General features: G+C 40.5%; 3 protein-coding genes across 5 annotated transcripts in view; all 3 read left to right on the top strand.

Moving 5' to 3' along the window:
• Positions 1-3,561, top strand: part of LOC109957936 (Fc receptor-like protein 5) — a 5,040-nt gene extending 1,479 nt beyond the window's left edge. The window contains exons 5-11 of one of the 2 annotated variants that reach the window (XM_020596194.1): positions 167-439; positions 536-868; positions 1,957-2,010; positions 2,101-2,211; positions 2,317-2,341; positions 2,434-2,521; positions 3,412-3,561. In XM_020596194.1, coding sequence (XP_020451850.1) covers positions 167-439; positions 536-868; positions 1,957-2,010; positions 2,101-2,211; positions 2,317-2,341; positions 2,434-2,521; positions 3,412-3,432 — 905 coding nt within the window. In that variant the 3' untranslated portion in view covers positions 3,433-3,561. Of the gene's footprint in view, positions 1-166; positions 440-535; positions 869-1,956; positions 2,011-2,100; positions 2,212-2,316; positions 2,342-2,433; positions 2,522-3,411 lie in introns of those variants that run through there. The other variant, XM_020596195.1, reaches the window with a different exon arrangement.
• Positions 3,562-3,846: 285 nt separating this feature from the next.
• LOC109957971 (neurotrimin) lies at positions 3,847-9,259 on the top strand. Of its 2 annotated transcripts, none has more exons than XM_020596240.1 (13): positions 3,847-3,937; positions 4,018-4,044; positions 4,143-4,269; positions 4,358-4,524; positions 5,487-5,625; positions 6,329-6,432; positions 7,122-7,394; positions 7,506-7,811; positions 7,919-8,020; positions 8,100-8,127; positions 8,816-8,864; positions 8,994-9,059; positions 9,149-9,259. In XM_020596240.1, the coding sequence occupies exons 1-13, from the start codon at positions 3,907-3,909 to the stop codon at positions 9,227-9,229; spliced, it is 1,500 nt and encodes a 499-aa protein (XP_020451896.1). In that variant the 5' UTR covers positions 3,847-3,906; the 3' UTR covers positions 9,230-9,259. The 2 variants fall into 2 exon arrangements, with proteins under 2 accessions (XP_020451896.1, XP_020451895.1); XM_020596239.1 differs by having other exon boundaries at positions 5,451-5,625.
• Positions 9,260-9,403: 144 nt separating this feature from the next.
• Positions 9,404-11,571, top strand: part of syngr2b (synaptogyrin 2b) — a 7,246-nt gene continuing 5,078 nt past the window's right edge. Inside the window, exon 1 of the mRNA XM_020596241.1 lies at positions 9,404-9,689. Within this exon, the coding sequence (XP_020451897.1) occupies positions 9,579-9,689 (111 nt within the window). The 5' untranslated portion in view covers positions 9,404-9,578. The remainder of the gene's footprint in view (positions 9,690-11,571) is intronic.

The following is an 11,571-nucleotide window of genomic DNA, read 5'->3' as shown; positions in this document are numbered from 1 at the left end:
CATTTCTTTATGGACCTGGCTTTGTGCTGTTTGTCAGGTTGAAACAGGAAATAGTTCCTACAAAGCAAATGTGCAGGCTGTAAAATTATGTTGGTTAGATTTTCTTCAGTTTCACTGCATGTCATATGCCTCTCCTTACCTTCTCCCCTCTTCATTTCTCCACCAGTTTACATTTCAAAACCAAAGATCTCCTTCTCCATCTCCAAAGTGGGAGCCAGCTACTTTGGCAATGTGACCTGCTGGTCATCAAGAGGGAGTCCTCCAGTTAACTTCTCCCTTTCACTAGATGGCAAAGAAGTGGGGTCTGAAACAGCAAATGAATATCTCTCAGCCTGGTTTCCTGTCACCATGACGCCTGGGATGGACATGGGCGTGGCACAATGTTGGGTGAAAACTGAGCTGCAGGAGTTGATGAGTGAGCCTCTGACTCTGGAAGTGGGTATGAGCTACACAGATGTGAAGGAAACATATCTGCCCTTAATTTCCCTCTCTTTAGTCATCTTTCTCTTGTTCTCCTTCCTACCTGTTTGTTCAGTCCCAGTCGGAGGTGACATGAAAGTGAAGGTGGAATATCTGTACAGAGCTGACTCCACACTGGCCGCCACCAGGCTACACTGTCAAGTCAGCAGAGGAACATTCCCTTACATCTCCTGGCTCTTGAATGACTCTGTCCTTCCCTCTAAGATGCATGTAGACTCTTATATTCAGCCTGGCCTACCTCACTATGTTCTCACAAACCTTAGCCGAACTCTCATTCTTAGTGAACTTGGCCAAGAGAACACTGGGTATTATCGCTGCAGGGCCAGGGACAGCTACAATGATTCTGGGCCCTGGGTGGAGAGTGCAGCTGTGCTGGTCCCAGTCACAGGTGAAAAGATCAAGATGTCAAAAGTAATCGCAGAGGAATGGTTTGACATTTTTGGAAATGTTTCAGCACTCAGTAAGACTTTCTGTTACCTCTCTTCAAAGGACCTCTTGCATCAAACATTTTACTGTTTATGCCCTAAACAGCCAACATACATGCAACGTACCAACTGTAACTAGCTATCAAGGACAGAGCAGACCATGTCTATGGGAGTACACCTATGCTGTCAGACTGAGTGATCCCAGAACCTACCAGGAACCCTTCCTGCTAGTCTCTCTCCTTTTACGTCTCCTCTTTGCTGTTATTTTACAATACAGCTTCATAGAGTTCTGGGATGCACTGAAATTCTTCACTCAAGTTGAAATGTTTTTGTCCCTCTAATCGAACTTTCCCCATTTACACTGTAAGCAGTCTCACTAATTGTTTATGGCCTGTCTTGATGCACAGATAAGTAAAAAAATTAACATGTTATTTCTTATTGGTTTAATTGGAAGAAAGACCTAAGTATGAATAACATGCTAAGATTTTACAGGGGGTTATGCTCCTTTCACACACTTTTGGAGGATGGGAAAATCTGGCGACTTACAGTATGTAGTTCTTTTAATGAGTCAGAGATATCACCATTGTCAGGTATTCAAAAGTACAAGTTGCAGGCTGATGTGAATGCTTCTCCCTCATCTGCTTGTAATTATAGTATAAACAAACTGACGGCCTATTTCTTCACCCATGGAGTGATTTCCTAGAGTCTTGCTGTCATCATGAGGTGGCCAGGCAGCTCCAGGAAGTTACTGCTCCTATGAAATAGTGTCATTCATAAATCCTTATCAAATGGCACACAGTTATTTTTACTGTTAGGTTTTTGTAACATTTAAAGATATATAGCCTTAATAAATTAAAAGAGGTTGCACATTATCAAAGCAAAGATGCCCACAGAGCTTCGTATATTTTTCAGAAATGTCAAACTATTCCTTTAAAAGACTTATTTTTAATCCAGACTTGTTTTAATATTTGATATGTGCCTTTCGTTTTTACTGTCTTCTTTTTTTGTCCTCTGTAAAATTTACCACATCATACTTTTTACTTTTGATCAGACAGAATCTGGAACTGTTTGCCTCAGGCACCATCTTCCACTGAAATCCAATCACGTAAAAATACACATTTTATATTCATAATAACTTACATGCTAACTCTACAACACATCATATTTCACTAACCTTGTCCCTTCTCTTGCACAGATGCTCTCTTAGCCACCATAGAGGTGATTACCGTGGTGTTCTGCTGCTTCCTTCTTCTGATGCTGGCAGCGGGCGGAGTCTGTGTTTACAGGATGTTTGACCATCAGCAAGGTGTGTATCTCCATGCACGTGAGAGTGAGGAATTCAGTGGCTGGAAATGTATCTCTGAATTTATATTAAATGTTTCTATGTCCCCATGTCTCACTTCTTTTTCAGCTCTTACTCACACTGCTGTGATAAAGTAAGTTTTATCTTAGTGGACCTAAGAAACATTGATTGTTTCAGTAACTCAAATCAACCAGTTCATCGATGTTTGTACCCTCCCCAACTCAGCTCTGATGAAGTTCCTCAGTCTGCGCCCACGTTCCAGTCAGGAGGTAGGCCCAACACATCCTCTACAGACTGTGATACCCAGGATCAGGTAAGAAAACACATACAGTAAGAGGACACATAAACTGATTTTGAATATATGAAATACTGTCCAATAACACTTTCCTCTACAGGTCTTTATATAATTCATTAGAAAGGAACTGATATATAACTGTACATTAACAGTAAGGCTCCTGGAAAAGACTCTTTACTTTGGTACAACTTATGGAAAATGGCCACAGTGGTACACTTCCAGTTGGTAATCCTTTGTTTGTCTGTGTCCTTCTAATGTTTCCCCAATACTTTTCTAGGATGTGTAATAGAAACAACTATGTAGTATGGCAGTAGAGAAAATAGGAACTTCACTGAAAGAACTGCTCCATTTCAATATGAATTATTTGTTAAACTTTATACTGAAAACTTTATTTTGCCATTTATTAAGTTATATGTTTGCATGCTCAGCTGACCTGGTGTGCACTGACCAGAAGACTGTCACTGTTACACCAGCAATTCATTGGAATCTGATCACCGTGTTCCTGGTACCCTCTGAGAAAATTATTGGGAAACTATTAGGAAAATAATGACCAATGAAATAAAGTGTTATCCAAGTAGTTAATTATACTTTTTAAGTGCATTTAAATTAATTTAGTCTACAGGCAAGCATGCATCAGGCATTTCAACATATACAAAATTGTTTGAATTTGATTTTTAGTGGAGTATTTCTTTCAAGGAAATTCCTTAGGAAATTAACAACTGCCCAACACAAGTAACTGTGCCTCTCTTTTACCTATAACAGTACTAAAATCATATGCTCCCTTCCATGACACATGCTTCAAAAAAAGAGCGATTGTCCTTCAGAAGCCTTGAGATCAAATCAGCTCTTTAAGATCTGACTAATGATTAATGAGAAGACAATGTGTGCTTTCTGTCTCTCTGTTTCAGATTGAAGAGATCACAGTATGAAACATGAGAAACCTGCACCTATCATCAAACTGACCCCCTCTTCATGGAACCTGACACTATTTCATTTAAAAATCTGCAGCTATTTTTGTTGGTGCTCTGCAAGCGCTGGTGGAACCATATTTTTCAGCAAAACTACTGTATATTTGTTGTGTTTTTGCAAATAAAAATATAATTTTAATTAATGTTGGGTTCAATTAAAGTTTTAAAGCAATGACAACTATTGTGCTTGTTCATACTGTGTCTGACTCATGTTGTTTTGATATTCACATTTATCAAAGTATAACACCATAACAGCTATGGCATGATTGAATGAATTCATCTAGTGATGCCAGAGGGTGGGTACTGCAGGGAGGTGTAGTGTGGCACTATCAGCTATTTGCACATGTTTCTAAGTGTGCATGTGTGTGTACACAGTGCAGCGTAATCGCATTTGAAGCTTGTCGTTGTATTAAAGGCAATCATTTTCCTTCAAGAATGTTTGCTTCCTTAATTGTGATCATTCTGGGTAAGCTCATAAACACAAACTGCACTGCAGCACATTCAATATTTCACTGTTTGAAACTATATGATTGTTCCTTTCTACAGGCTTATGCCACTGTATCAAGGACAGCAGTAAGTGAGGTGTACTGTTTGCGTGTGTGCATAGTCAGTAATATAATTTTGTATTTTATGGTTCTTTCTGTTGAGTGTTTTGTTTTATATTTTGATAGATCAGACATTTCAGGGATTTCCACAACTGTCTGGCCCATTTGAGGCTTTGGAGTCAGACACTGTAAAATATAAATGTAAACCACCAGCACTCCTGACGAATGAATCTATTCTCTTACAGTTAGTCCAGTAAGTATGTGTATTAATACATAAAATTTAATGCACTGCACTGAGAAAATATAGAAAGTCCCTCACTCTAATTATCAACCTTTTCCAGGAGAGATCAGATTTTGGATGAAAAGACTTCCGTGTCTGGTGAGACTGGAAACTTTACCCTAAAAGTCAAACCTTCCCATGAGGGCTACCTGAAGTGTGTGGCCAGGGTACGAAATGACTCTAACATAGAGCACTCTGTCAGCAGCGCACAATACCTGAAGGTTTTTGGTGAGTGTCTTTGTTACCATGGATATGTCATATGTAGGCCTCCATAGCTTCTCTGAGCAGTAGAGAATTATATATATTAATGTACACTAGTATGTATATACTTTATTTGAATGAACAGCAGCCAGCCAACTAAAGTTTCAGTCTATGGTTAAACTCAACAAACAAACTAAATCATATTCAGCACTCAACATAATTAGTCAGTGTTATACATGGTTTGTCTGCAGCTCACATCAAAAACAGCAGTACCATGTAGGCTACCTGTAATTTGATGATGAAGAAACAATCATGCTAGCAGCTTTGAATATGGGCATTGTGGTGTTTTGAGCTGAACAATAATATCATTCTAACATTTGGACTTTTAGTAGGTATAATGTGAACCATGTTCAGCTAATCTTAGCTTAGAATGTTAGCATGCTAATATTTGCTAATTAACGCTAAAACAAAACAGTTGCAGTATGCATGTATTTAGACATAAACCAAAATGTGTAAATTCAAATTTTGACCTGATGATGGCGCTGGATGAAAATTTAAGGGATCATCAAATCCATTGTCTAGGGACCTTGGATATCTGTATCAAATTTCAGGGCAGTAAGATATTTAGCTCAAAGACATCACCATAGGCATTAGGATTCCTTCTCTGGGAACCACGATCTTCTGCACTCCATCAATAAGTTGTTGAGATATTTAAGATTGGGCCCAAGTGGTGATCAACAGACTGACAAGGTTTTCTTGGTACAGATAAGTAAAATAGACTAGTTTGGTGCTGGTACTGGACAAAAAAATGAATTACAGGACAGCTCATAAAAACATGAAGCTCAACTTTAGAAATCAGTGGATCTTTTCTACAACATGGTCTTTGCAATGACAGTTACTGCTCATTTGAAATAAGACCAGGATCTCAGTCTTTTCCTGTGTTTGTCCTGCAGTGCCAGTGACAAATGCAACAATTCTCATCTTACCAGATGCAACAGAGGTGTTTGAAGGGGCAATGACGAATCTGCTTTGTTCACATAATGATGCAACTAATGTCTCCTACAAGTGGTACCTGAATGGTCAGCTCATACCCATGTCTCCTTCAGCTAAAGAGCTCTCACGGCAGAGGTTGGTGGAATCCTGTTAAGTCTATGGATAAGCAGGGGGGTACGGGGTGGTCGCTATGGTGTTGTGAGCAGTTGGCCAATATGTTTGATAATTTGTTAATTATTATTATAGTATAATAGAATAACAACAACTTTGTTTGTTTGACAGTCAAATTGCAGCATTTCCTCAAAAACTGTACAGTTACAATATGTTCTTTCCAATTTGGCTTGATCAGAAGTTTCTCCATAAATGTAGAGAAAATGTGGTCCTTCTCTCTACACTGACCCATCATTATTGTTGCTCTCCTTCGTGTTTTTGTTTACTGGTCTGAGGGGCTGACACTGAGTGATGACAACATGCGTTATGTGTATGTGCAGAGGAGTGAGACACTGGAAAAAAAACCATATGAATTCCAGTCTGACCATTCTGACACCAGTCACGTGTTCAGAAGTTGGATATGAATTACATCTTGGACCACATATGGAAGTGGCCCAGATCTGAGAAATCTGAAAAAAAAAAAAATCTGATTTGGTTTGTTCACACATCTGTGAGAATATCAGATCTGAATCACTTGGAGGGAATAAAATTGGATCTGGGCGACTCCAGCATGTACAGTAATGCGAACGTAGCCAGTGACACCCCAACTATCTACTAAGACAGTAGTTTTTTTTATTCGAACAAGTAATTGGAAAGTTGCTTAAATAATAATTTGTGTCTCCATCAGCACCACGTCTAAAGACAACGGCTCCTATGTGTGTGTGGCTACGAACCGCTTCAACAAAAAAGAATACAGGACTAACAGCTCTGAAGTTATAATCAGAATCAAAGGTTTGCAGTCATCTGTGGTGAAGTGAACTCTCTATGATGTCCTCACTGAAATGTAACAATTTCAGCTATACAACTAGCTTTACAATACACCTTCCACACTGTCATCCTCCAAGGAACAGGCAGGTTGTTGTAGTTGGCAGGTTTAATGTAGAAAATATCATCTTTTTTGTAAAACTGCAAAGAAAACAAATACATTCGGATGAGTACATCATTAACAAACACTGCTTGCATAAGTTTACCCTGCAATAGCACTCAGAACATACTTATACATGCTTTAAAGAACGACTAAATGCAATAAAAAAAACAACCTGTGCTATCGCTAATATTGCATACACATATTTAACAAATACTGCCATCCACATATATTAAGCTTCAAATTACTGGCGTTGTCACGCAACTATGTTAATATAAACATAAACCAACGAATTTACGGATGAAGCCGTTTTCTGTGGATTTTAAAGAAAGGATTACTTGGATTGATACTTTGGAGACACTCTCCGTGAATCCATGCAGTAAGGAATGTTCTACTACGACACTTCCTGTTAATCACTTATTTTTTGTTACCACTAGAGGGCAGCGTTCCAAACAAACAAACAATCATAAGTTCCATAACACTCTCACAGTCACATTTTATAGATATGACACTGTTTCCTTAAAAAGTAACATCCTCCTACATCCTATTCCCTCAGTCCGGGTGTCAAAACCTGACATTTACTTCACCGTAATAAAGGAGGATGCCCACAACTATTCTGCCATGGTCACCTGTCAATCAACATATGGGACGCCATACATCACCTTTTCACTCTACAATGAAGAAAAATTGTTTGCCAATAAGACAGGTGAAGACAGAAATGTCACATTCAAGGTTTCAGTGATCTTGGGCCGGAACATGGGATGGTTCCACTGCCAGGCAAGCAATGGAGACCGGATTGTACACAGTGAATCCTTGGCCTTACGAGTCGGTATGTGTGCTGTTTGAGACTATGGACATAATACTGGGGTACACACTTGTCTTTGTAATGTCTTTTCATTTGTCTCTGAGGCCTCTCTTCACTCTATAATGTCTCCAACAGTCCCGGTCAGTGGGCACGTGACGGTTCGTTTTGATTCTCACCTTGGAAAGAACTATGCTGTGGACAGTGTGACATTGTTCTGTGAGGCAGAAAATGGAACTCATCCACGGTATCAGTGGTTCCTCAACAACACCCTTCTAGACAACAAAGGAAGGTTCTACTCTGTAGAAAACCAGCCTCCAGAACAATCTCTCCTCCTGCTGTCTGTGGGAAGGAGCAGCGTGGGGACATACCACTGTAACGTGTCAGACAGCTTTGACAACACCACTGCCATAGGCAGCAAGAAGCTATATTTGGATGAAAAAGGTACAGTTGATCTACTGCTGCTGAGTTAACTAATGCATCATTCTGACAGGTGATAGCTGGCATCACCTCATTCTCTTATTTTTCTTCTTCTTCTTCCTGCTTCCCAGTGTGGAACCGTCTTCCTGACGCATTGGTGGCAACTGTCTTTGCATGTTTCACAGTCCTGATTCTTCTCGTCTCCATTTGTTGTTGGGTTGGAGTGCTGTTCAGTGAGTTCACACATTTTCCACTGTTTCTATCTGGTGTGACTACCTCAGCGCAAGAGTTAACATTCCTAACTGTTTTCAGGGCGAAGGCGATACGGAAAGACGTCCCTGTGAGTTATTTCTCTGTTTCATTCTGATACCTTGAAAAATAATGACCACATTTCCCATGAAGTTGTGGCATATTTACAGTTAATCTACCAACGGCCTGTCAAAATGTCTTGTAAAGGGTTTGCACAAAACTAAATCTTTTAACACTGCTTCGCTCTGTCTCAGGCAGGAAAATCCTGAATAGGAAGTTTCTTGAATTGTGTAGTTTCTGTTATAGCACTATCACAGTAAGTAGTAAAACATGTAAATATGGAGGGAAATCAAAAGAAAAAAATTAAAACCATATTTTTTCACATTTATTTGTTTTACAGTCATATTTTTCAGTACATTTGATCTTGTTACATTATAATCTAAATTCTAATGAATTCTGGTGGACAAACACTCAGTTCTTCTATTCTACCTTTTTTTTTTGCAACAGCAGAAGTCAAATTTTACTTCAATGAATCAAAAGAAATCTCTGAATCAGCAATCAAAACCTCATTAAGTTTAATTTGGATGTAACTGCGAAGTGCACACTGCTCCTCAGGCTCACACTGACGTTGGTGCCCTGGGGGGTACTTACGTAGGCCTGTATTGCATTCATTTTAAGCTGTAGGGCTGTAAATAAAAAGTTTACTACTTCGCTTTAGACAGCCTTCAGCTGTGCCAAGGCAGCAGTATATGTGACTCCTGGCTGTTTTCTCCTCACAGGATGGGCCTGGAGATGCAGAGAACGGTAGCTGCATACGAGGGCGTGCTGGTTCGTCAGTTTCTGTATCCATCTACATCAGTCACCGTTCATTCACTCTGACAGGACTTAATTTCATGCTCGCTTGTGATATTATACCCATCAGGACATGACGCAGAACTCTATCGTATTTTCTTGCAGGACGTTTCCCAATACGTTGAGGATGCTGATGAGATGACGCCACCCAGCGGGGAGGAGTTTGACCAAGTGAGATTAGACCAATTAATCAAAATCAATCAGCCAACCAATCACACAGTTACACAGTGACCGAACCCCTTTGTCTGTGCTCTCCTCAGGCATCTGAAGCCTCTCTAGATGAATGGCCCGACATTTCAGCGGAGAAGAGTTTTCATGGTGAACCAGCTGAGTTTCCCTGAGAGTGCAGGGCGTTTGCTCCATAAACTGGTGTGAATAAAGAAACAAATGTTTATGATGCACTCTGCTGTCGTGTCTTTTTAGTATGAGTATTTGTAATATAAAAAATGAGAGAGGTCTAGTAGGCTGGTGATAACAGTCGTAATGCGCTCTGAACTCCGCCCCCTGACGCGCAGCCGCTGGTACGCAGCTCCCTTGGAACTGGCTCGTCTACTTCGCGTTCATTGAAGCAGTACAGCATGGTGTGCCAATAGTTTTTACTTTTTCTTTAGTTTAGTTGGTAGACGGTCCTGTTAGGTCGGCTTAAAGCACCAGGTGAGCTCCGGAAGATCGGCTGAACTGAAGGGAGACATGGAAGAGACGGGCGGTGCAACTGCATATGGAGTTACGCTCGCAGGAGGAGGCTTCGACTTCCACAAGTTTGTCCGACAGCCGCAAACCATCGTGCGGATACTCAGCTGGGTGAGTGGTCTGTGGATATGTGTGTCACTGCACGGTGTTCAGGAGTTTACACAAGGCTAAAAGAAAAAAGCCCATTCAGCATGACTAATGAACAGGTGCGTCTGGCCTGGAGCGGTTAAACGATTGCGTTTTATTTGTGTTGGCCAGAACAACAGGCTACTGTACGCAGCGTCTCCACGGAGCGTCACGTTCCACGCAACTGGTGTGTGACAGCAACTCGGTGACGGCACAGGTCAACAGTGGTGTTGTTGGAGGACAAAAGAAAGAAAATTGTCAGGCAAAATACCAACTTAACAGTCTATGTGTTTGTTTTATAATTGTTAATCTCTGTATCTGTTCCTGAATATTTCTGAAGTGGCTAGAGGACGACCATATTAATGTTTTTTTTTTTTTTAATAAAGAGGATATACAGGAATGGTATTTGCCTATAGCCAGGGGAAATCCTGTAGCAGGGAAAGTTCTGGGAAGTAGCTGTATGCTAGAGAGTCACCTGTTGCTAGGCAAATATTATGGCATAGATTTTTTGTTTTTGTGGTTAGGACGCTGATTTGGAAAACCAAAACCATTCTCAGCCAGACAGATAAAATAAACCAACCCTGTGTGTTTCTGATTACACAGATTCCAGGAGTATAGATTTGAACTGGCCTGTTCCCTAGTAAAATGAAATTACAAGAGATGGATCTTGTTTATGAGGGAGTTTTATTGGACATGACTGCTTTCACTTCATTACAGCTTCATATCTTGGAATACCAGGATGACAGTTTTCAGCTGTTTCATCAGGCATTGACGTTTTGTTAGACCTCTAGCTAATGTTAGTGCGGGTTGAGTGTAGCCACTGAGAAAACAGTTTAACCTGGATGGTGCAGCATATCCAGTGTGGTATGGTAGATGAGGACAGAATGTCTCCTTGGTTGCTTGTTGTTTACGTGCATCTGTTTGGGAAATGGTGTGTGTGCGCATTAGAGTGTGTCACTGATAAACAGGGGCCGATGGGCAGGTAATGTGATACCTCCTCCCCCTCGCTGACCCTCTCCTATTCATGGTGAATGTGTGCCACTGACACACCCCCTCCCCCCTCAGTGAGCAAGTTCCTATGGCACAAGAAAGGATTGTTACCTCTGCCAAGGAGGTTATGTTTTTGGCTCCGTGTGTGTGTTTGTTGCTTAGCAGGTTTTCGGACAAAAAGCTGATCATCAGCCTGCTTGGTGATTCGATTTTAGCTGAAGAAGGTCAAAGGTCAAAGTCACAAAAATCCCCATCTTTAACATGGGTCAAAATTTAAAAAATTCATATCTCTGACAAAAGTTATCAAAATCTTTTGACATTTGGGTCTCATATTTAGGGTTGCAATGTCTATAACCAGACCAAATTTCATCCAGCTCTGATCCAGATTCTGGATCTTGCGGCCATTCAGATTTAACATTAAAAACCCTTTTTAACACACATTTTCTGCCATAGCTTGGCTTATAATGAAGATAGAACCCTGAAATGATCAAGTACGATATATAGTATAAATACCTGTCAGACCCTAAAAGATGACCTGAATCCGATATGGATCAAGGATTTTAGGTTACATTTTGTGTTCTGGATCTCATTTTTCACAAGGGACCCATTTGCATTAGTGAATGTTGTCTTGGTGGAAGTATGCTCTCCGAGTGCTCTTGTTGGCTCTGTAACTCTGGCTACTGCTCCCATAATGCAGTGCACCTGCTCCGGGAACAAGGGAAAAGTCTGCGTGCTATGCCTCACATCCCTATACCTTCTCTGGAATGCCAGAATGATAAAAACCATGTTCTTTAGCAGGGCCACTATGGTAGCAAATGTGCTTCTGGTAGTGTTTTAGTTTATGTGTAAATAGAAGTCATGACAAGGAGGGTGTCAA

This window comes from Monopterus albus, unplaced genomic scaffold, assembly GCF_001952655.1.
Source record: "Monopterus albus unplaced genomic scaffold, M_albus_1.0 scaffold29.1, whole genome shotgun sequence".
Taxonomy (NCBI): Eukaryota; Metazoa; Chordata; class Actinopteri; order Synbranchiformes; family Synbranchidae; genus Monopterus; species Monopterus albus.
The sequence above is the reverse complement of the archived record's forward strand: the minus strand, read 5'-3'. Positions and strand labels throughout refer to the sequence as shown.

Excerpts from the sequence above, each read along its gene's own strand:
- LOC109957971 (XM_020596239.1), top strand. The coding sequence starts at position 3,907 with ATGTTTGCTTCCTTAATTGTGATCATTCTGG. Across the intron at positions 3,938-4,017 it reads CTTAATTGTGATCATTCTGG|GCTTATGCCACTGTATCAAG; the intron begins GTAAGCTCATAA and ends TCCTTTCTACAG. Across the intron at positions 8,865-8,993 it reads CTGCATACGAGGGCGTGCTG|GACGTTTCCCAATACGTTGA; the intron begins GTTCGTCAGTTT and ends ATTTTCTTGCAG.